The sequence below is a fragment of the Artemia sp. Qi Xiang Cuo genome, chromosome 16, assembly GCF_049724085.1.
Source record: "Artemia sp. Qi Xiang Cuo chromosome 16, ASM4972408v1, whole genome shotgun sequence".
In the NCBI taxonomy this organism is placed as follows: Eukaryota; Metazoa; Arthropoda; class Branchiopoda; order Anostraca; family Artemiidae; genus Artemia; species Artemia sp. Qi Xiang Cuo.
In genome coordinates, this window is record NC_142809.1 from 41,591,695 (window position 1) to 41,616,827 (window position 25,133).

The 25,133-nt window shown below is 35.6% G+C and overlaps 1 protein-coding gene across 1 annotated transcript in view; it reads right to left on the reverse strand.

The window, feature by feature from the left end:
- Positions 1–1,150: 1,150 nt before the first annotated feature.
- LOC148942916 (sucrase-isomaltase, intestinal-like) overlaps positions 1,151–25,133 on the reverse strand; it is a 58,274-nt gene continuing 34,291 nt past the window's right edge. Inside the window, exons 3-7 of the mRNA XM_089102180.1 lie at positions 24,586–24,670; positions 17,679–17,735; positions 14,381–14,505; positions 9,771–10,059; positions 1,151–1,274 (exon numbers count right to left, since the gene is read on the reverse strand). Of these exons, the coding sequence (XP_088958306.1) occupies positions 1,215–1,274; positions 9,771–10,059; positions 14,381–14,505; positions 17,679–17,735; positions 24,586–24,670 (616 nt within the window). The 3' untranslated portion in view covers positions 1,151–1,214. The remainder of the gene's footprint in view (positions 1,275–9,770; positions 10,060–14,380; positions 14,506–17,678; positions 17,736–24,585; positions 24,671–25,133) is intronic.

The following is a 25,133-nucleotide window of genomic DNA, read 5'->3' on the forward strand; positions in this document are numbered from 1 at the left end:
TTATCAGAAATAAACTGAATAGCTAAGTCAAAGTTAAAGCAAACATAATTTACCAGAAACATACTTAGGGCCACTACCCCTTGAACCTACCAAATTTTTAGTGCCATTTACGCTTCACTGACACAATTTTTGTACAGCGTGTATTTTTTCCTGTGTCATAGCATTAACAACAACAAAAATATCCCAAGTTCCTTGTGTCCTTACCTTCAGTAGCTTTTAAGTGTAAGAGTTGCCATAATGCACCCTGATTGAGCCAGAATGCACATTGAATTGCTGTTGTTTCAATTTGAGAACCAAAATACATAGGCCCAATACCCCTTCTGTGTTTTTGTTACAAAAATAAGTATTCATACCCTTTTTGAACCAGAATCATGCAAGAATCCTATGATCTGTATTAGTGGAGGACCAAAATGAGTCCGTGACTCATAATCCACACCCTCCGACCTCCGACTTTTCAGTTAAAAGATAATGATGTTAACTTCCTTTAAATCGAAAACGCGCAATGAATTTTAGCCTGCATTATTTGGTGCATAAAGGGGACCTTTGGATGTTCCAACCCCACCCATCTTTCCCAGTCAGCTTTTTATAAGAAAAGTTTTGATGTTTTGCAACTAGTTTGAAGCAGAATCGCGTAAATATTTTAAATCTAAATTGATGGAGGCATCAATTTGCCTCATATATCCCTGAAGACATTTTCATTTCAATGGCAGAATTTCCAGAGATTGGTGGATATGCTCTAGCATGTTAGAACCAGAGCCGGGAAAGGATTTTCAGTCCGTATGATTGGAAAAACCAAAAGGAAGCGGCTGTTCCTTCTATATTTTCAATCTGTATAATTTGAGTTATCAAACCCCTTTCCCTCTAAAAAGAAGCTTTGAGCACAAAAAAAAGCCAGGATGTGTCCCCTTTGAATCAGAATCATACAAGAGTTTTGACTTGTACGATAGAGGGCTAAAAAGTTGGCTTTCGACTTGGCTATTCAAAGGACACTTCCTATTACCAGATTTCAAGCAGGAACTTAGAATTACTGGATTTTGGAATGTACCATAAGATATTCCTGATTTTTTTTTCTTCTGAGGGTCGAGGTATAGTATCTTTCTTATCAGTTTCCAAAACTGTCTGAGTTACAGATTATTCTCCTTCTTTAAAATTATTTTTGTTGGATAATGAATATATTTCAAAAACAAACAAAAAATAAGTAATCATTGGATATTTTACATCCATGAGACAGTAAACGGTTGGTCTGCAGAAACTCCGGCATTGAACGTAACCTCCTGAAAAAAGATAAATGTTAACAACAGTAGATTTACTAAATACGAAATTAATTTACAATTCTAAAAATTACAAGCTTACGATTAAATACAATAAAAATTAGCAATTTAAACTACATGAAATAAATGTAATGACGAGTCAAGCCGCAGAATTAATACGTTTGATTTCCAGAAATTCATGGTGATCCGTCATTTGAAGTTAATGGTGATTATATTTCATCCGGTGAGCACGAATATATATATATATATATATATATATATATATATATATATATATATATATATATATATATATATATATATATATATATATATATATATATATATATATATATATATATATATATATATATATATATATATATATATATATATATATATTCAGTTATCGTTTGGCATCTGACCTGTAAACATCTGTTTTGTTTTTAAGCCGGATTAAATTTAGAATAAATTACAGTGGACAGTTTCGCAATAAGTGAATTAATTCGTTTCGCTGTATTCACGTTTTGTGAAAAGAAAAAGGACTTATATTACGGTAGCAATCAACAGATCGTCCTATTTTTTTGTGGTGTTCGAATTACTTTGGATTAGCTGATTAAGGACGCCAGAGTACGGTGGTGAATAACAAAGCAGGTTCCGCGGACCACCGGGCCAGTCGTCAATTGCTGATTGCCACTGCTGCCGTGGGCCTGCCCACTGAAAGATAAGTTGATTTTTTTTTCTCTTTTTTGGTTTTTCTCGTAGTAGCGAAGAAATGTCAAAATTCCAACAGTTCCAGCTTGCGTTAGCAAACTTCAAAAGGTTCCCGCTGTGGCCTCTAAGAAATTATCCAAGTTTCAAAGGATAAAAAAGGAATCTTCAACTACTTAGTTTTTGCGAATGGAGATCACACAGAGTCGCGCCTAACAGAGAATAGTCTCATCTCGTTTGAGGACAATTACCGCGAAGCATCTACAAAAACTGATAAAAATGTTGGAAGTGCGTTTAAAGAGGTTAACCAAAACCCGGACATTTATAAGACGGCTTCCAAAACTTTCACATCGCCGAGAGCAGTTTCTTCTGAACCATCTCCCGCGGATTTGCTAGTTAAAACAGTCGCAACTGAGGAAGAAATCGCTAAGACAAAAGAACCAATGATGAGCGCGATTACTAAGCAAGTTCAAGATAAATGCGGAAACGACCGAACTCTGAAAACTTCTGTTGAGTCTATCGTGAGTGAAATATACTCGTCAGTGTCGCTTGAGTTAAATCCAAAGCTAGAACAATTGTTGGTATAAGTAAAGAATATAAAAGGACTGATTGAAAAATTATAGAACCGAATTGCAAAAATATAATTGAAAAATTATTATAATGAGCCAGAAAAACAGCTTGGAACTCTAGTTTTTCATGGTATTAAGCAGCAGCCGGGTGTTGACTGGAAGTCGACCATTCTGAATATAGCCCCGCAAAAGCTGGGGCTTTCCGGTATCTCTGATTGTGAATTTGCTATGGTTTACAGGTCGAAATTGAATAATCCATGATCGGCAAACGATAAGGGTGTACCAGTGTTCGCGAGATTTTATACCTGTTAAACGGCCCGTAAAGTGTTTGCGAGTAAATCATAATTGGCTGGTTCGAAAATCTTTTTGTCTTACCATGAGTCTCTAACCAAGCGCCGTCGCGATATCCTGAGTGCCGCGAGAGACAAGTTTGGCGTGAAAAATGTATGGTCAGATCGTGGCCAGGATCTCGCAATGCTTCCGGGTGAGCGAGCTGCTCGTCGAATTAACTCGCTTTCAGATTGCGTTTAGTTTGTTGTTTATGAGTAGTTTGGTAGTGTTTATCTCGTTAAGATGTTCTATATTACTCTTTATTTATATTTTTATTTTGTTGTTTATTTTTTGGTTTCTTATGAGTATAAATATCGCCCCGTTTGAGCTCAGAAAAGGGATGAATTATAGGATTCTTTTTTGCGTAAGTTGATATGAGTAGTAGTTTAAGTGGAAGATTGAGTGATTTGCAAAATAATCCGTTTAATGTTGATGATTATTTGTTGACGGATATTGGAAATGATGGGTCGCAAATTAGTTTTTGTCCATATCTTGATAGTAAATATCGTCAGTTATCAATTTTGGAGGAGTTAGGCCGGTCTGGATTTCATGCATGTACATGGAATTGTCATTTAACGTCTTTTTACCATGAGATTTTTGATTTTATTTCCCGATCTAATAATTTACATATAATGGCATTATGTGAAACATTTTTCGGTCAAGATACCCTTCTCTCGTCCTTTAACTTTCCAGGTTATGAACTGTTTGCTCGAAATCGCTCGTAAATGGAACGTGGAGGCTTGGCTTTCATTATCCGACAGGATTTGAATTGGAAAATTAGAAAGGATTTGGACATTTGGAAGGAGGGTAAGATAGAAACCCTTAGTATAGAAATTCAGTTTGAAAATCGAACTTGTATTTTTACTGTTGTATATAAGCCACCAAGTGCATCATTTGAGGAGTTTGCTGAAGGATTTGAATGTCTTGCTGCAAAGGTAAATAGATCTAGTCAAGAGTTTATATATATGGGTGACTTTAATTTTGATTTGTTAAATGTACGTGGACCAAATTTGGATTTTTTGAGCCTGATGATGTCAAATGATTTATACCCGACCGTGAGCATTCCAACGAGAATCACGGATCATTCGGAAACGCTCATCGATAATGTGTTTGTGTCTTCAGCAATACTAAGTAAAGCTTACTGATCTGTTGTTATAAGCCCAGCCTCCGACCATCTTCCGGTTGTATTGCATTTGAATTCTGAAGTGAAGAAAAATAACAGAAAGAATAAAATCCCAATGCGTGAACTGAAGTCAGTTAATCTGAAAAAAACGGAAGAACAAATTATTGTTAATAAGTGGGAAACAGTACTGAATGAAGATCATCCGTCGGAAGCATTTGAAAAGTTTAACCAAATAGTGTCGAATGTTTATGATAGCACGTGTCCGCTTAAAGAAACAAACCCCAGAAAGAATAAACCGCGAAAACCATGGTGTGATGATGAGCTGCTGAATCTGTTTAATATGAGAAATCAGGTGTGTGAGGAGCATCTGAATCATCCGCAGAATAATGAGCTCCATGTGATGTATAAAGAGCTAAGCAATAGGGCAAATGCCCTAAGAAGAAAAAAAAGAAGGCATATTTTACAAATGTATTTGAAGAAAGTAAAGGTAACCCCAAAGCAACATGGCAAGTTGTGAATGATCTTCTAAAAGGCCCTATGAAGCCATCGGAGCCAAAAATTATGCTAAATAATAGGACCTTGGAAGAAACTGAGGAAATCTGCATCGCATTTGGACAGTATTTCTCTGAAATTGGCTGAAAGATTCAAGAAGAAGCACGAAGCTTCCATGTTTTCGAATCAAGTAGTTTTGTGGATGAGCGAGGAAGAGGTTTCGAAATGCATTTTCAGCCTTGTACTGAAGAGGAGGTACGCAAAATTGTTAGCACGATTAAGTCAAACAGTGCAGGAGTTGATGGAATGAACCTTAGAACGCTCAAGTCGGTTCTGGTTTATTTGCTTCCTGTCCTCGTATACCTTATCAATATTTCTATGGAAAAGGGGATGTTTCAGAGTGCGCTTAAAATAGCTAAAGTTGTACCGTTGCACAAAGGTGGAGTCAAAACTGATATATCTAATTGGAGATCAATATCAATTCTCCCGATTTATTCAAAAATTTATGAAAAGATTGTTCATCACCGGCTTTACGAGTATCTGATGAAAATTGGTGTTTTACACGATGGTCAATTTGGCTTCCGAAAAGGAAATTCGACGACGCAGGTAGTACAGCATCTTCTGGAAAATATTAACTCAGCACTTGAGAATGGCGAGCAGTGCATGGGCGTTTTTATTGATTTTAGAAAAGCTTTCGACACTGTTGATTTTGAGATTTTATTGGAAAGGCTGTGTTATTCAGGCATAAAGGGTAGTGTTTGAATCGTATTTAAGTGAAAGGAAGCTACGAGTGACCCTGGGTAACAAATCTTCTCAGCCGTTTCCCATAAAGTGTGGTGTTCCACAGGGCTCAGTTCTTGGTCCTCTCCTGTACCTGATATTTGTAGACACAATGAAATTCTACATTCCCGGAGATTCAGTTACTTCTTTTGCTGACGACACGGCTTTAGTGATTGCAGCAAAGTCGCTGCAAGAGCTCTTGTTCAAGGCTAATAAGGCGCTGGATGGCCTACATGAATTTTTTTGTGCTAGCCTACTTAGCGTCAATGCATCAAAAACTAATTTTATGATGTGTACGAGGACTGGTTCTGCTCCCACTCTCCCTGGTGTCATTATTTACAATGGCCTACCGCTCTCACAAGTCGAAGAGATCCGATATCTGAGATTCATCCTGGATCAAAATTTGAGTTGGAGAAAACACTTAGACATCAAAGCTCGCAAGCTGGCGCGAGGCCTTGAAGTCCTGAACCGTTTTCAAAATTTTTACCTTGGAAAATTCTGCTTTTATTTTATTTTCCATAATAGCGCCTTATATAAATTATGGTTGTTTGATTTGGGCGAGTAGTTTTAGTTGCAATTTTAGAAGAGTTCAAGTTCTGCAGAATAATCCTATAAGGTTGATTGGAAGGTATGATCGTGGTATGGATAGCACTGAATCCCTTTTTAGAAAGTTTAAAATTTTAAAGGTTGGTGAAATAAGGGATTATCAAATTGGATTTTTGTATTTCAGTGTCTGAATGGTCTTGCACCGGATTTTCTTATTAATATTTTTAAGCCTAATTCATTTTATCAAGATGATTCGACTAGGAGTGCGGATAGTCTTGCATCTGAGCCACGGAACACAACGAGAGCGAGCCAAGTGACCAGACACATGGGCCCGTCAGTTTGGAATTCGTTCCCAAATTCAGTTCGTCAAACTGAAAGTGTACCGCAACTTAAAACCCGTATTAAAAATCATTTCTTTTCAGGAATTTGGTAGTTTTAAAGGTTCGAGAGAAGGCTTTTTTTTCTTTTTTTTTTTTTTTTTTTTTTTTTTTAGATATTTTATTTTTATTTTTTTATATTTTGTGCCATTATATATTTATCATAATTTTCAGTTATTATTATTGTTTTCCCCTTTTTTCATTTTAATCGGTTTTATGATTTGGCATGCAGAATATCCTACCGGTCGCTTTTTCAAGCATATTTTTGCCTTAGTGCGACTTGTTGTCACATTGAGTTGTTTTTTTGTAAATAAAATTGTAATAAACAGAAAAAAAAAACCTGATATATATATATATATATATATATATATATATATATATATATATATATATATATATATATATATATATATATATATATATATATATATATATATATATATATATATATATATATATATATATATATATATATATATATATATATATATATATATAGTACACGGAGCCCGGCGGATCCGCCGCCAGGCGCCCCCGCAATCGTCCCGCGGCAGGCTTCTATATATAGATTCTTCCTGTCGCTTGTCTTTTAAACGCAGACAATTTGAGCCGTTTCGTGATGTCATGACGTCCAAATGGACCCTAAATTAGAAGTGGTGCCGTTGTAAAATTGAATTATTTTTTATTGGATTTTAACTTTTGCCTCGGCTTGTCTTTTGTCATTATGAAAGACATATCGCCAAACCTTTGTTTCTTTCAATTTGTCAGGTGGTGTGACAAAACTTCTTTTTCTTCCAACGATTTATCTAGTCTAGGTTTTTGATTTTACAATGTATGAAAGGCATTGACTTTTACTTGTTCGGGGGGTTGGACAAAAACTTCTTCTTTTGCCTTGGCTTCTCTCTTGTTATTACGAAAGACATCGCCGAATCTCTGTTTCTTTTAAATGTTCAGGTGGTGGGACAAAAACTTTTTTTCTTCCAACGATTTATCCAATCCATATTTTTGACTTTTAAAATTATGGTAGGTATTGATGACCTTATCCATGTCAATATCCAAAACGCAATCATCATCGCTATCATTTTCAATTTGTTTCTTTCGTTACACCTCGGCTTCTCTATCGTCATTATGAAATACATATCGCCGAACCTTTTTTTTAACAAAGGTATGGGGCACGCAGCAGGCTTCTATATATAGATTCTCATTTTCGCTTGTCTTCTAAACACAGGCAATTTGAGTCTTCTCTTGATATCATGACGTCCAAATGGACCTTAAGTTAGAAGTGGTGCCTTCGTAAAATTAATTTTTTTTTTTATTGGACCTTTAGCTTTTGCCTTAGCTTGTCTTTTGTCATTATGAAAGATATCGACGTCTTTGAAGATGACATTCCCCCCACAGCCCTCAGGCCAAAGGTTGTATGTTATACCCTGGGGTCATATAAGGTTTTTTATAGACAGCATTGTCGTAGTAACTTCAAAAAGGTCTCATTCGATTGGAATTGAAAGGGTTCGTACCCTTTATAATAGTCGAAAGTGATTGGAGGGCAACTAATCTCCTCTCACGCTCACCATTTCCTCAAACACATACAATAAAAAATTTTACATAGCTATTTTGTTCAACGTACTTGAAAGTTCTTGAAATTATCTATTTGACGATGACAAACCCCCCCAGAACCCCCAGGGCAATGGTTGTAATTTATGCCCTGGGGGCATATAAGTTTTGTATGGATAGCCTTGTCATAAAAACTTCAAAAGGGTCTCATTCAATTGGAAATTGAGAGAGCTAGTGCCTTTTCTAATAGTCGAAAGTGATTGGAAGGTAATTAACCCCCCTCTCACGCCCACCATTTTCATAAACACATCCAATTAAAATTTTGAGATATCCATTTTGTTGAACCTAGTTGAAAGTTTTGGAAATTAGGTCTTTGAAGATGACAACCTTCCCCCACAGCCCTCATGGCTAAGGTTGTAAGTTATACCCTCCGGGCATATAATGTTTTATAAAAGCGTTGTCGTAAAAATTTCAAACAGGACTCATTCGATTGAAAATTAAAAGGGCTATTGCCATTTTTAATAGACGAAAGTATTCGGATGGAGATTCCCCCCCCCCCCCATTCCCACTATTTCCCCAAGCATTTCCGATCAACATTTTGATAAGGCCATTTTGTTCAACATAGTTAAAAGGTCTGGAAGTAATGTCGGTGAGGATGACAATCATCCCCCATAGCCCTCAGGATAAGGGTCTTAAGTTATGCCCCTGGGGTATACGAGGTTTTTATAGAAAGTTTTGTCGTAGAAACTTAAGAAAGGGCTCATTTGATTGGAAATTGAGACTAGTGCCTTTTTTATTAGTAGAAAGTGATCAAAGGGCAATTGCCCGCCCCCCACACCCATAATTTCCCCAAACACTTCCAATCAAAATTTTCAGATAGCCATTTTGTTCAGCGTATCACAACGGTCTGTAAATTATTTGTTAAGAATAAAAAAACACAGCCCTCAGGGTAAGGGTTATAAGTTTGTGCCACAATGCTTTAGCAATTGAACAATTTAGAAAGAATTAGACCGTTTAATCACATTTTATTTGCAACAATGCTTCTATAGGCAGCTGACATTCACTTCTTCATGTGCGCGAGAAGCAAGGCCCTTATTGCACAGATGGATCTACTTATTAGCAAACCTAGGTAAGTCAACGAAGCACTGGGTGTTAGGGTCGCATCCACGAGTGTAACGCACATATCTAAGCATCCTCTCCGATTAAACACGACGATTTCTTATTTGCTAAAAACTTAGTCGCATTTAGCATATTCATCTCTCAAGATCATAAAATTTTCTTATAGACGACTATAAGCGCGGCTAGGCATAATAATGTCATCTGCATAACCGATTAGATTTACATCGACACTGGCAACTAGGCAGGCCGGTGAAATTTGACTTAGAGGTTTTATTACCACGTAATTAAACAGATCAGGGAGGCACAGTTGAACCTTGTCTGGTTCCTTGTCTGGTATCTCAATTCGTACAGTAAAGTTCTTGTGGATAGCTTGATACCGGTTAATTATAGTTGTACATGCCCCATGTGCATATACGGCATAGAGGATCGACCCGTGAATTAGTAAGTCAAAAGTTCAACTAACATCGAGACCTGACAGAAAAAGTGGATCCGTATTTATAACAGCATCTACTAACACTTAGGAAAGGGCAGATAGAGCATAGGTTAATTAAGCTCTCCATATGACTAGGTCAAGCAACTGAAACACAGGTGATAAGGCTCTATAAACGTACCAAGTCTACGAATTTAGCATTAAATTTAAAGAACTAGGTATTTTCTTTGAGGAGTTCTTTTGTGTCAGCCTGTTTAATACAATGTCCCATATAAAACAAAAAATAAAAAGAAGAGAGGAAAACACGGAGACAGTATAACCCCCGTATACAATCGCATTTAACCTAGTAAAATACCCTTTTTGTCAATATTTGGGAATGACCCACTTCCCTAGAATTTTTTTTGAGCAAAGTCCCTCTCCCTCCAGAAAATAAATCCTCCTGATTTTAATGAGAGAGCATGTGAGTTTACGGTGAAATATGCAAAAACTTACTCCAGATTCAAGCACAATAAAATCAGTATTTGCTCCATTGACTTGTACTGTTGATGGAGTTGCCTTTACACCCATTATCCTTATTTCTCCCATAGTAAGAGCTGCCATTTCCTCGTATGTGTTGTTCTCTACAACGAACTCTAATTGGTTAGATGACACTTGAATAGAGGCCACGAAATAATTTCCATTATTTACTGGATCAATAGAGTCGCCATCATCATAAAATAATAGCCCAGTCGCTGATTCATTGTCATCCAAAGCTACAATCATACCCATCGGGTTTCGACGACTAGAAAAAGGAATTGAAGGAAAACAAATTATATTAATATAGTACCAATAAAACCTTTACCAGAACGTAACTAATCTGTTACTGGTCTAGCCTCAAAAGTGACGTGAGCCATGATGGATTATTCCTATGCTATTGTTGATAATTATTTACGGGTTATTGCTATTCAGCAAATTTTATGTGAATAACTAAATTTTTATAAAAAAATTTTATCCAGCGTCACTGCCATGCAAAGATAAAATCATGCTTACTGCAATTTTAACAGAAAAAATTGACTCTTTATCTCTTTTTACTGCTTTTATTTGGGCTTAAAACTTCGTCTATTAAGGGTATGTGCATCTGCAAGTAAGCATTTAATGCAATACTTGTGTTATATGTATAAAAAAATAAAAAACTGAAACATTTACCAGCTTGTCCTACCCAATTAAAAAAAAGTTTTTCTTTAATATCCATAATTTTACAGAGGTGTAAAATAAGGTTTTTAGTTTTTGGTGGACATTTAACTGTTCAGGGAAGCAGTTTCTGCTCTATGAATAGGTTACTGTTCGAGGTTGAACATCATCATTCAAGTTCTGATGATCACAGTATATCAGTCCTATAATTCATTTTTTCTAATTAGCTGATACCAAACGGAAAATTATTTGAAGAACTTAAATTGGCTCGATTACCTCTAACTAAATCTTGCTATTAGTAAAATCTCATTTTGAATGAACCTTAACGTAAAGTCTTAATTTGTTTTAGTGCTAAAGAATATACGATGTAGTGTAAAAGCATAATAAGGATAACGAATCGTTCTCATCTGATAGGTAATGTATGTTTTTTATTAATATGAATTAAATAAAAACCATTTCTCCTGTTAAGGTATCATAACTAGTTATTTATTATTATAAAACTGTTTACCTATTTGTTATGCTTAACTTTATACATATAAAAAACGACAAAAACAAAACAAAATCGAACGCATCACTCCTACCTAAAACTCAACTAGAACACTTATAAAAGTTCCTTTATGCAAAAAATAAAATTCAAATCTCAAAATTTCAACAGATAATATTAATAATAATTTATATAAAATATTACTAACTCACATAAAAAAGGAAAAAGCAAAATGCAGGTAGTCCTAGACTAATCCTATAGATAAGTTACAATCGGTATACACTCTACTCAAGTTTACTTGACTGTAAAAATTTGTCAGGGCTCTAAGGTGGAGCAAAGAACTATCAAACACTAGCTCCAAATCTAAGAAATGGCCCTGGTCAGGGCTACACCTTAGGGTGAGGTTAGTTCCAGCGGTACTGTCTAAGTACAGATCGAATCCTTGCTGACTTGATTCCACGGAATTAGAAAAAAAACAACAACAAAAAAAAAAAAAAAAAAAAAAAGCGCAAAAGAAAAAAAAAAAAAAAAAACGAACTCTAGCTCCAGAACGCATAGAGTCTAGCTCCGGAACGCATAGAGAACGCATTGGTGGACCTAAAACCTCAAGTCAAAGGTTTTAGACTATGGTGATTTCCATTGTATATTTTTCGCTCAATCTGGCACATATTTTTAGGGGCTTCAAGCTATCTTTTTCTAAATTCCCGTGAATAAGTTTGGCAATAAAGTTTTAGGATTAAGATGAGATGCATATTAGAAGAAAACTAATCTTTATTCTTGGTATTTGGGATAGCTGCAGTCGATACCTAGAAGATTTATAAACTTTAAATATTATTTACTTCTTACCGTGTATTTCTGCAGATTTGGTAAGGGGCTATTTAAAGCCTACAGACTGCGCTCTACTCTTGCTGCACGTTTGCAAAGAATCGCAATTTCAAATTACGGGTGAAAACAAGGTCTCACTTAGCAAAAGAAATGCATCGGAAGAATTATTATTGCCTTTTTAGATATCTTCAGTTAACTTTTGTTTATGAAACTGTGAGTTAAATTTCACTTTCATTCATATTAACTGGTGTTGTCCCTACATCTAACTTCAGGGCCGTATTCAGGATTTTGAGTCAGACAACAATTTCGGGGGGAGGGGGGTTGAAAATCCCTACCCCCCTAGATACCGTCTTATCTCACTTATATCTAAAAGTAGTATTTATTTCTATGAGAATATTAAATTATCAAACAGTTCGTGGTAACGAACTGTAAGTAAGGAGCGACCCGGCTCAATGGTAACCGAAACTCTAGAAAACGGGTATTTGATACCAATAGATACATCAAAAGAATCAGATTTCAATGCTGATTTCAAATATATAACTTTCATCAAGTTTAGTGCTACCTATCAAAAGTTACGCGCCTGAGAAAATTTGGCTGATTTTCAAAAATAGGGGGAAAGACCCCCTAAAAGTTATAGAACCTTAATGAAAATCGCACCATCGTATTCAGCGTATCAGAGAACCCAACTTTAGAGGTTTCAAGCTCCTATCTACAAAAATGTGGAATTTTGCATTTTTTGCCAGAAGAAAAATCACGGATGCGTGTTTATTTTTTTTTTTGTTTTTTTCTCCAGGGGTGATCGTATCGACCCAGTGGTCCTAGAATGTCGTAGGAGAGCTCATTGGAACGAAAAATAAAGTCATAGTGCCATTTTTAAGTAACCAAAAACAATGGAGGGCAACTAGGCCCCCTCCCACGCTCATTTTTTTTCAAAGTCATCCGATCAAAATTTTGAGATAGCCATTTTGTTCAGCATGGTCGAAAACATGATAAATATGTCTTTTAGGATGACTTAATCCCCGGAAGTCCCCAGAGGGAGGGCTAAAAGTTATGAACTTTACCCAATGTTAACATTTAGTATTGGTTATTGGGAAGTATACAGACGTTTTCAGGAGGGTTTTTTCTGGTAGTGGGGGAGTGGGTAGTGGGTTATGTTGGAGGATATGTCCATGAAGGAAGTTTTAATGGGGGAAGGGAAATTGCCAGGAAGGGGGTGCCGGACTCGCCAGCATTATTTATTGGTTATTGGGAAGTATACAGACATTTTCAGGAAGGATTTTTTTTCTGGAGGATGGGGCTGGAGTAGGGGGTTTCTCGGGAGAATCTTTCCGTGGAGGTAGTTTCTTTGGCGTAGGAGACATTTCTATGAAGGGGGCGCCAGATTTCCAAGCATTATTTAAAAAACGATTAGAAATTAAATTAAAAAATAACAAGTTTTTTTCAACTGAAAATAAGAAGCAACATTAGAAATTAAAACGAGCAGAAATTATAACGTATATGAGGCGGTTCTCCCCAAAGTCAATACCTCGCTCTTTACACTACAGTTTTTTTAGTGCTTTCAAAAGAGCTATCTATTATAACTAAACGGCCTTTGTGATTCAGAGGTTTGTGAATTAAATTTGTTTTTAACTTTTAACGTAAAGAGCGAGGTATTGACTAAGGGGAGAACCTCCTCATATACGTAATAACATATACGTAATAAAAAAAAACAATAAAAAAACAAGCAATATGGCTCAATAGTGATCGAAACTTTTAAAAACGGAATTTTGATGTCAATAAATGTATCAAAAGAATGGGTTTATAATGCTGATTCTAAATATATAAATTTTATTAAGTTTAGTATTACTCATCAAAGGCTACGAGCCTGAGAAAATGTGCCTGATTTTTTAAAGAGGGGGGGAAAATCCCCTACAAGTGAAAGAACTTTAATGAAAATCACACCGTCAGATTCAGCGTATCAGAAAACCCTATTACATAGGTTTCAAGCTCATATCTGCAAAAATCTGCAACTTTGTATTTTTTGCTAGAAGAAAAATATACGAATATAGAAGTTAGTTACGTAAGTTAATTTGTAAATTACGTCATAACCAAATTTAGAGACATCCATTTAGCAAAAGAAAAGTTGAATTTTTATGCAAATTTTGTTTACTTATTCAATGACGGTGAGCCAAAATAAAAGCTGCATTAACTAAAAAACGATCAGAAATTAAACAAAAAAAACAAGTTTTTTAAACTGAAAGTAAGGAGCGACATTAAAACTTAAAACGAACAGAAATTATTCCGTATATGAAAGGGTCTGTCCCCTCCTCAACGCCTCGCTCTTTACGCTAAAGATTGACTTTGTCTCATAACTTTATTTTTTAAAACAATAAAAAACTTTAGCGTAAAGAGCGAAGCGTTGAGGAGGGGACAGCCCCTTTCATATACGGAATAATTTCTGTTCGTTTTAATTTTGAATGTCGCTCCTTACTTTCAGTTTAAAAAACTTGTTTTTTTTATTTAATTTCATATGTAATGGCTAAATAAAACAAGCGCCCCATGCAATACAAAGGAGCATGAGAAGTCAAAAATACTTTTTGATGGAAGATGGAAGAGGGATATACATATTAAGTTACAAATTTACCTTCTTTCAGTATTTACTGCTGGTTCTTGAGTAGGAATTACATAGCCTCCTCTGATGTGAAGATTAATGAACGTTAAAGGAGCAGATAAGGAAATGGTTTGACCTCTCGCCATAATTTCTGTTCCCTGTTGAAATATTAAGATTAATTTTTATAATAAGGATGATACCCCTAATTTGTCCACATTGAAGGACAGTCGATGGTCACTAATTTATACTGTATACTGTAGCGTCTTCTTTTTCCAAATATGGTACACATTTCATACCACGCGTACTTACTCTGAGCAAATACGGCACAACCTTAACGACATGGTTTGGCCTCTCGCTGCAGTTTCCGTTCCCTGTTAAAAACATCAAGATTGATTTATATAATACATCAATGGTTGCGAAAATAATCCAAGAATAGTGTTCATAGTCGGACAGCCTCACTGAAATGGCTCAAATTCCTTGCAAAGCAGATCCATAGTTATATCTCAAACTTAAAGTTCCTATACATTTTTTTCATGCTTCGCTGTTGTTAATTTTAGCGGTAGAGGCTTGTTGCTGGTCATATCGTATAAAAGATGTGAAAAAAGTCAAAGTAGGATTTGTGTTTAAGCAAGCGAATAAATCATATCTTGTATAAGGAGTCTGGCATATTCCCCTGGAAAATTCATCCCGCGGAAAATTTCCCCTGGAAAATTCCTGTCCCCTCTGAAATTACCCCCGCAGAAGATTCCGATTCCCTCCCACCCGCGCGAGACCCCCCTAGAAAATTCCGCCCATTAAATGCCCCCGATAACTTCCTCCTGAAAATTCTCCCCACATGTAAAATTGGGCCGCCAAAGTTAAATACGTGACAGTTAGAACCAAAGAATAAAAAGAAAGGATCCTGGAATATTCTACCTATATTCCAAAACCCATGTGAAACATATAATGTAGGATCAAACAGTTCCTGGTAGCTAACTTTAAGCAAAGAGCGAGTCACACCAATAGTAAATAAAACTCTAAAAGAATGAATTTTGATAATAACTAGTAAATCAAAATAATTGTCTTTTTATGTTGATAAAATGACGAAAAACATGTTTTATACACAAACAGAAAGGAGCAACATTAAACTTAAAACGAACAAGCGCTATTCCGTATATGAGGCTAGGCCTTTGTCCGTTCAATTGGGATAAATACGGAATGATTTCTGTCCGTTCTAAGTTTTAATGCTGTTCCTTACTTTCGGTTGAAAAAACTTGTTTTCTATTTTCGAATTCCTCCTATAGGGTTTATTTTAATATTTTATTTCTTTTAACTCTTGTTTTATTCTTTGGGGAGTTGGGGGTTGAGTTACCAGAGGAGGATAAGAAAATGGTTAAAGAAATTAATTTGCTTCCTTATTTGAAATAAGACATTCTGTTCATCTTAAATTTTCTTGTTTCTGACTTGAAGCTTGACCCCATTTTAGTGAAACCAAATAGAAAAGAAAACTTATAGGTACTTCAGGTGGGAAAACTTTGTGATGCATGCCTAGTGGAGGCGTTGTCAATGTTGAAGCAGAGGCTTCAACATGGCGGGATGGGTGATACCCCCCTAAATTTTTTCAACCAGTTAGATAAAATATTTAAGTCGTTAAAATAGTAGCACGAAGTACCACTATTTTATGGCGCAAATTTTTTCCATTAAGATAAATGGACTCTTGGAAAAATATTACGTAAAATCTATGAAAGAAGATCATTCTCAGTCCGTAAAAACAACAAAAATGTGTTAATTTCAGCGGCAACATCACCCAAATTAGTCTGTAAAAATAACCAGCCAGTCGGTGAAATCCACCCCCCCCCCCGATACATTTTGAATGATAACTCCTCTGGTCAGCGTCCGACCTAGCCACTGAAAGTAACTGCTCGTACTTCCTAGTCAAAGTCTGTAACGAAAAAAGCATTAAAGTAAATAAAATGTAAAAATAAATACAGCAGAATATTCAACACCAGTAGAAATTCTGTGAGGGGGAATTTTTTTTAGGATAAGTTCTCGGGGATATTTTTGCTAGGGGGTGCGGAATACCTTTAGCACCTCGACTTAAGAGTTTGACTCCTTGTTATTAAATAAAAGTAATAAAAAATTAACATTGAAGGTACTTCTGACGGTAAATCGTTCTGATTTGCGTCTAGCGAACGAGTTCTTGATGGCAACTGGTGAACTGGTATTATGGGCTATAGTTCATTCCATGGGAAGTTAATCCATGGGAAATAAAAAACGAAGAAACAAAAAGTCCCTTAAAGGTACTTCAGACGGAAAAATCTTCTGATATACTTCTAGTGGAGTTGTTCTCGACTGCAAGGAGTTTAATGGTATCATTTACTATGTTAATTGGCCGGGGTATCATGTATGGGAGCAGGAAGCCCTCCTTGATATTTTCAGTCAGTCGGCTAAAATAAATTTAATAGTTAAAATACTGGCACTTGGCACCAGTATTTTACTGGCTTAATTTTTGTTTTATTAAGGTAAATAGGCTGATGGAGATAGATGACGTAAAATCAATGAAAGAAAATAAGTCTCAATCAGTAAAAAACAGAATGCAGTAATTTCAATAGGAACATTATCCAAAGCAGTCGGTAAATAGCTACCCCCTGAAACATTTTATTATACCCTGCTATGATAGGTCAACCCACGAAAAAAATAATTTAAAAAAATAAATATATAAAAATAAAACCGTAGGTTCTAAATGAAAAAAAAACAACTATATTTTGAAATATAAGTAGAATATTCTAAAATTCAGTCATTTCTGGATTTGTTTTATTTGTCATACTTTTTCTTTGGCAGCTCAATTCTGCATGTGGGGTAAATATTCCGTCGAGGGTGGTGTTACCCACGGGGAGGAATTTTTCATGAGAAATTTCCTTGGGGATGTTTGGGGGGGGGGGGGAGTAGTTTTCTGTGGGACGTTATTTTCCTCGGTGAGGGAATTTTCCACGGGTTGAATTCTCCGGGTGGGATTTTTCGTTGGTGAAATTTTCCAAGAAGAATTCTGTGTGGAGCAATGTTCTGGAAGAAATTTTTCACGGAGGGAAACTTTTTGGGGATATTTTGTGAGGAGAGATATTCCTGGTGAAATACACCAAGCAACCCTTTGTAATAATGGTATTTGATTGCTCCAAAGTTTTTGAATGTTCGAAAACAAGGCTGTGTCAGTATAAAAAACAACTAAACGAGTTTATCGATAAGGCTTCTGGGATAGATAAGAAAAGAACCAAAAATATTGTTTTATGCTATTAATATTTCAAATTATCAAATGTAAACTTAGAAAGGGCAAAAAGTAAATATAGATACTTACATCATAGTAGTTATACCATCTTGCATCTGGGAAATAAGCTTCAATAACGTTTGTATCCTGAAATACAAAGTACATCTTTAAATTTTATGGAATACCAATTTTTTTACAAATTTGCAATTGTTTTTTTTTTTATGTAAAATGATGAAACTGAGTAAAGTTCCAGTGACATATTGAGTCTTTGAGTGCCTCATCCTGGAAGCACGTTATATCCTTTCATCATGAAATTCTAGAAAAACTAGGGTTCTTCCATAGGAAAGTAGAATTGTTCACTTCTATACATAATAACATGTTTTTAACATTTTCATGCTTCTAAGATACTTTTAAGCATTGGTCATTGAATAATGAAAGTAACTAGGAAAAAGACAATGTTTATTCAAGAAACTTTTAACTTGAAAAATATAAGAATAGCATTGACTTGAAGTAATAGAATTAAAAATTTTGAATTTTTGCCTCGCTTGAGTGGATAGCAAGTCCATCGTTATATGTAGTAGGTCTTCCTTGACTTCACTGAAATAATATATTTTGGCAAAAGTATGAAACTGGAAACGTTGTTTAATGAAAATATGAAAGTATAAAGTTTGACATTATTATTAACTGAATTTTCCCGATACTACTGCTAGAACTGCTATTATATAATACTATTACTACTAAACTCACTGATGTTTAGTCAACCTCATTTAACTGAACCATCGTGCAACTAAACTCTCGTTTAACTGAACCCTCGTGCAACTCAACCCCTATTTAACTGAACTTTTTTGTGTCTAAACTCCCATCCAACTGAACCCTTATTCAACTGAACCTCAATGCAACTCAGCCCTTACTCAACTCAATATCGATGCAACTCAAACCCATTCAGCTTAACTCTTCTCAAATCAGAAATACAATTAGAAAATATAACTCATCGCATTTTGTCGTAGACGACGAAAGCTGACTCGAATAAAATAGTCTTTATTTATTGTTTTCTCTGCGATTTAGTGTATTTTTGGACTGTAAAGGCTTGAAGTCGTAAAAGGTTTACCACTAAAATTTCCATGATTTAAAACCCCTAAACTAGTGTTTAAAATCCCCCTCTTGAATTCTGCCTTCCCTGGTCCTTGCTTCACACTTGGTGTAAGCAACACCTATCTACAAAACCAGCTATAATAAGGTCTCTCAAGGCATTTCTCTATATTTGGTGAATTCTGGAAAAGCTAGCTGTTTATATGAAGAATGGCCCTGCTTGAGTTTTTTAGAGAATATGAATTGTATATTAAAAGTTATAAATCTTACAGCTAGTGAAATACTAATAAGAACCTTATAAATTAGTCTTTTATTTTGTGCAGACTGGTTAAAGACTTTCTTCTTCCTAAGAGCAGCATCTTCTAATTTTAGTTAACTTTGTGTTTCAAGTAAAGCACTAGTTTTACAGTATTGTACAAATATGAGGCAATATCATAGGTTCGACCACAAGTTAGAATATTTACACGTTCAATCTTGTTGTGACTGTTTGTTCGTCAAGGTCATGAAATAGATGCCTGTCAAGAGCATTCATAAAAAAAACTATTTTGTTTTCACAGAAAAAAAAGAAAATCGGACGTCACAAACCATTAAGCAAGATTCATTTTTTGAAAGAAGGTTCAGTCAAATTGAGGTTGAGTTGCACGTGGGCTGAGTTTCACCAGGCCCTAGTTAAACGGGTGTCCAGTGGCACGAGGGTTCAATCAAATGGAAATGAGTTATACATGTCACTTAAAAGGGGGTTCAGTTTTACGAAGCTTCAGTTGCACGAAAATTAGGTTAAATGGGATTGAATCACACGGGAGTTCAGTTGCACAAGAGTTCAGTTGCACGATTTTTCAGTTAAACGAAGGTTGAGTTGCAGGAAAGTTTCCATTAAACGGGGTTTCAGTTACACGGGGGTTCAGTCTCAGTTGCACGATGGTTGAGTTGATCAAGGGTTCAGATGCACGGGGTTCAGTTAAAAAAAGGTTTCAATTAATCGGGGATGCAGTTGCATGATGGGCAGATACATGATAGTTCAGTTGCTTGGGGTTTAGTGACATTAGGGTTCAGTTGCAATGGATCCGAGAAAACACACTGGCCGTTGGCTATTTTACTTTTCACATCTTCTCTGTATACACTATCTTTACTAATAGTGCTACCCAGGAACGTCAGGCTATACATCTGATTGATCTTTTTGTTACCCAATATATCCTGTTCACCTTCCCTTACTCCTAGTCTAATCGACTTAGTCTTCTTAACATTGATTTTTAAGCGTCTTCTTGCACCCTAAACTCTCGTAACATCCGAAAGAGCAATCATTTTTCAAAAATTTTCATTTAAGACAATCAAGTCACCTGTATAATCTAAGTCCCTGGGAGTTTTACCTTCCTACTTTTTCCTTTGATTCTATGTTCTTCTTTACCCTTTGCCGTGTTCTTTAGGACAAAGCCCGTCAAAATAATCCATATAAATAGGGATAGAGCACAACCCTGCTTAATTCCTGATTTAATACAAAACCAGTGACTAATCTCATTTCCTGCCTTAACCGCAGTAAAATTGTTTTCATACGTTGCACTTATCACTTTAATGTATTTATCTAGTGTGTCATAAAAGTATAGGACCTTTTCTAAAGCTATTTTATCGGTTGAATCAAATGCTTATTCATAATCTAGAAAACTGAGGAGTAAAGGGCTCAGAGGCTTCACAATTGTTGCTCTAAGAGTAAAAATGTGGTGTACACCTCCTCTCTTCTTTCTAAAACTACGATTTTCTTCTCTTAAAACTTTATTGACGGCATCTCTAAGTCTAAAAAACATTAGCATACTAAATAATTTGCTTAAAAAAAAAAAAACAAGGTAATGCCTTTATAATTACCACACTCATTTCTGTCATCTCTCTTACAAAGGGGTTTAATTAAAATTCCCATTAAATCGCTCGGTACTTCCCCTTTTCCAAAATCCTTTCAAAGCTTAATTAATTTTCTCGAACTTCAAAACAAAAACTGATTTACAGCACCACCAGCACCTGAGGCCTTATTTCCTTTTAGTTATTTTAGTGCTGTCTCTAACTCTTCCTTGCAAAATAAATTTTCCTTCGCTTCCAAATTTTCACTAGCTTTTTCATTTTTTTTGTATATCATTTCCTGAAGTTGTATTACGGTTTAACACATTCTTCAGATTACCAAAAGGCACGCCATCTTAAATAAAAGTTGTTTGGTCATGCTAAATATGCAGTTATTTTGTAAGGATGAGGGTCATTATCAAAGGTGATTTATTTTAAAGTTCACATTAGATACCAAGCATTGTAGGACCTATGCTCTCCTCATAGGTATTTTATGCTATCTATCTTGCCTCCAATTTTGATTTTTCCACGCCATCTAAAATTAAGGCTTGCTTCGCAAGCCATCTACTACTAAGACAACAAAGAACGCTTTTACGACAATTAAGCAAATTATCTCTGTGTTACATTTTAAAATGGCCCAACCGAAGCTAATTTTAAATAACGTTCAGAATTATCTCGTGCGGACGTTGAGAGATGAAACACGAACGGACAGTGTTATATCGCAAGCATTAAGATTCTTCAACCATGAGACGATAAATACAGCCAAAAAGACTTTACTCCGTGAGTTTGACAAAACAACTTGGCGTGAAAGATGATAAGAATGCTTCCAAAATGTTTAGAATTCTAGTTACAGCAGCCAAAGAAAAGAAAGTGATTCCAAAATGTGTTAGTTTCGACCCGTGTGAAACTCCTGCTATTGGTGATGCTGTTGCTGCTACAGCGACTTGCAAATAAATGAAATGTCACGTAAACTAGATGGGTTTGTGGACCGACAGCACGCTTGAACTCCTTTCAAACATCCAGTTCCAGTTTTTCATGTTCTCCGTCCATCGTATACAACTGTGTTGAAAAACTGCCCTATGGACATTCCAAATTCCATTGATCGTATATCCTTCATTCACATTATTTGCAAGAAGTCAACCAATCAAATAACGGAGCTACAGCATAGTCAGCAAGAATGGAAGCTTGTTGTTCGCTCATTGGAATTGTTAGGTCAAATTCTTCCACCGATTCTCTTGCTGATGAATAAGCCTTCTATTTCAATTTTTGAACAGTGCCTCCTCATAGATATTTATTGTATGGAAATTTGTCACGCTCTACTATGTGCAGAAAAGGTTGCATGCCTAGCAGACAGTTTCATATGAAACTCGTTCCAAAATGGTCTGATAACCCGACACTTGTGCACGCTTGTGCTTCTGCAAAGTTTTAGCTGAGCTTGTAGAATCAATGTGCCCGCCCTTGTAGTGGCGCCGTTAATTTCGTTTGCTTTAATACTAACAGAAAGTTCACTCGGAAAATTAACAAGCTATCGGGGGCGTTTCATTTCAGAGTTTTTATCTAAAGTTACTTTAAATACAAATTTTATCTGGAAGGGGATTCGTAAACTTGGTAGCATCCCATCAGTTTCTGCTTCTGACACACCTGGTGGTTAATGGTATAATCATTGTACAGCTGAGTTCTATTCAACAGATCCCTTCCTTGAGTCAAAATTTGAGTCTGACCTTGAAGAGTTATTCAATAGGCCTCAGTGTTCATTTTACGATATTGTTTCTATGGCATCTGTAGTTGAATTAGCAATTAGAAGGCTAAAGCCGAAGTTGTGTATTGGTATTGAAGTGCTATGCTCCACCTCATAAGTTCGGTTTTCAGCGTGAATTAAGTTGTCCTGGTGCATTTTCTGCTGTTGCCAGCTTGCTCTTATAATCCCATGCTTAAGGTTTTCCCCTGTTTTTTTTGGAGAGCTTGATGTCAGTCGAGCCTTTAACTCTCTAGTCCATGCGACAATACTCCTGTTAGCTCCTAAAAGGGGTGTAAATTGTTGCGCTGTTAAGGCTTTTCGTTACAAAAGAAAGTGATTCCAAAATTTGTCATTTTCGATTCTGTGAAAGTCTTGCTATTGGTGATGCTGTTGCTGCTTTAGTGACTTGCAAAAAAAATGAAATGTCACGTAAACTAGATGGTTATACGGACCAACAGCTTGCTTGCGCTGCTTCTGCAAATCCAGTGCCAGATTTTCCTGTTCCCCGTCCATCGTATACAATTTTGTTGATTCTTGATGATTATACTTGTTAAAAACCTAAGTTAAAAACCTAAAAGTTAAAAACCTAAGCCTTGGTCATAAATTTAACACTGGGAAGTGTGAATTCCTCCTTTTCAACTGGCTTGAAAACAGTACCGTCCCATCTGTGACTCTTGGTCTCTCTAAGGTTCATCCAGTTGAAAGTATTACCTATCCTGGCCTGCCAATCGGTTCAGTTCTCTCTCACACCCAACAACTTCTGATATGCCATGTTTCTCGTAGAATTGCCGCTGCATATGTACGCATAGTTACTGTGAAATTGTGCTTCAACCGACACACTATTTCAACAATATCTCAATAATGCTTTTCAACCTTATTTCAAGCCATTGCTAGTTTATAGTCCCACACCAAATTCCCAGTGGCTGGGCTACCATCTTTCACTATTTCTACGGTACCAACCTGATATACCAACCTACCTTTTCCAAAATTACTCATTCAAATATTAATGATCTTTATTTCTGGAAGTTTAATCATTCTAGATCTTTATTACCATAATTTCTTATTCTAATTACATAACTCTCTAAGTATTTTCTAGAAGTCACAATTTGCACGCAACTAAAAAAATGGATTTAAAGTAGAAATTTTGATGATAGCCAGCTATGTCTTAAACAACTTAACCAGAGTATTTGTAAAAGATTACTCAGGGTATTTGTCGTGAAACTTGAATCATTTGTCTTATATATACTACTCTAACTCACTTTTGTCACTTTTAACCCCCCAAAATTTGAATTACTTTAAAGAGAGGCTTTATCAAAAGTAAAAGAAGTAAAATAAGCTAAAACTTTCGAAAACAGAGTGTAAATTTTGGTGGCATTACTTTAAAAAGTACCTTGGGTGGAAGCGATAGCACTAAAAATAGATACAATTTTTGACAAAAAGTGTATTTTTATGGTAGCAAAGCCAATATTAACGACATGGTTTGTTTTTTACTAGGCTCTGACGAAAAAAAATGGTGAAAACAATATTCTGAATTAATTCAGGCAGAGATTAATCCTACTGGGACACAAAATGACTCATCTGTGCATTACAGACAACATCGGAAGCGTCTAAGTCAGTAAGCTTCTTTTTGAGAGAGCAGAGGCTATCCTAAACTTAGCAAGCAATTTTACTGGACAGAGCAGTCGAAGCTGCGGACTTAAAACTATACAACAGTCTGCATATGCATTGAACAATATAACACAACATTGAAAATACTAATAGTCATATTTTTCGAAACCACATTATGGACCCTTGATGGAGCTTGGAAACCTCTGTTACATCAGGGTGAAAATCTAAACCTATGTAATGGGAAACATAATAGGAAGGCGGAAAATTTGGTAATTTAAAAAATGTCAATTTTTTTTTAGAAATGTCTTTTTTTTTAGAAATGTCAATATTTTAGCACGTATAGCTTTGAGGTGTCATATTTTTTTTTTTTTTTATAGTGTATGGTCCATGTCGATGATATGAGAAAAAACTTAGACAAATGCTTCTCTCAAAAACAATAATATAAACTCAACGATACTGATCTTTTCCCAAAATATAAAGCCCCTATGTAGAATTTTGTAGACGGTATATGTTTCTGTCCATCTATCTATTTGTTTGTTGAATTTTCCTTCCAATGACTTAGGGTACGTTATAATAATGAGCGAATGAGTGAGGATCGGAGTACCAAGGAAACAAAAGAAGGTTCGCAAATAAAATTCAGATTTTTACCTTAGCTTTTCTTCTGGCTCCTTTAGTGCTCTATTTCTAGAAATATCTTTTTTCTATTGTGAAATAGGGGTAGCAACCTAGATAATTTACCTTGTAAAGTACAGGAGATACCATAAAGGCAGGACCAATTAGGAATTGTTCGTCAATGTTCCAGGCATTTGTGTCAGTCGGAAACCTAGGAAAAAAGAATGAATATAATAATACGTTTAACTAACTCAGGAATCTATTCCAAACCAGTATATTTCTCAGCTCAAATTACTCAAATGATTTTAGTCTATCATTTGTGTAAATGTTAATGTGGATAAAAAGCGAAACTTTGTGTCATTTTTAATTAAACTGAAAACGTTAATTTTTTTTCTTCTGGGTACTTAGTAGATAAGTAGGTTGTAGCAATTTTAAGAATACGTCTATAAGATAGTTTTATGGTTCTTACATACTTAGATAGAGTAATCACAGGCAGAAAATCCTCAAGGGTTACGAAAAAGGCATTTTTGGTCCTTCCAAATATTTCAAGCGGTTCTAGTCAAAATTTTGTTTTAGTTTCTCATAAGAAAGGTTGCTTTTAGCTTATATTTCGTTGCCATGAAATGTATTATTAAGGGATGTATTTAAGGTGAGAGGATTTCACCCCTTAAACC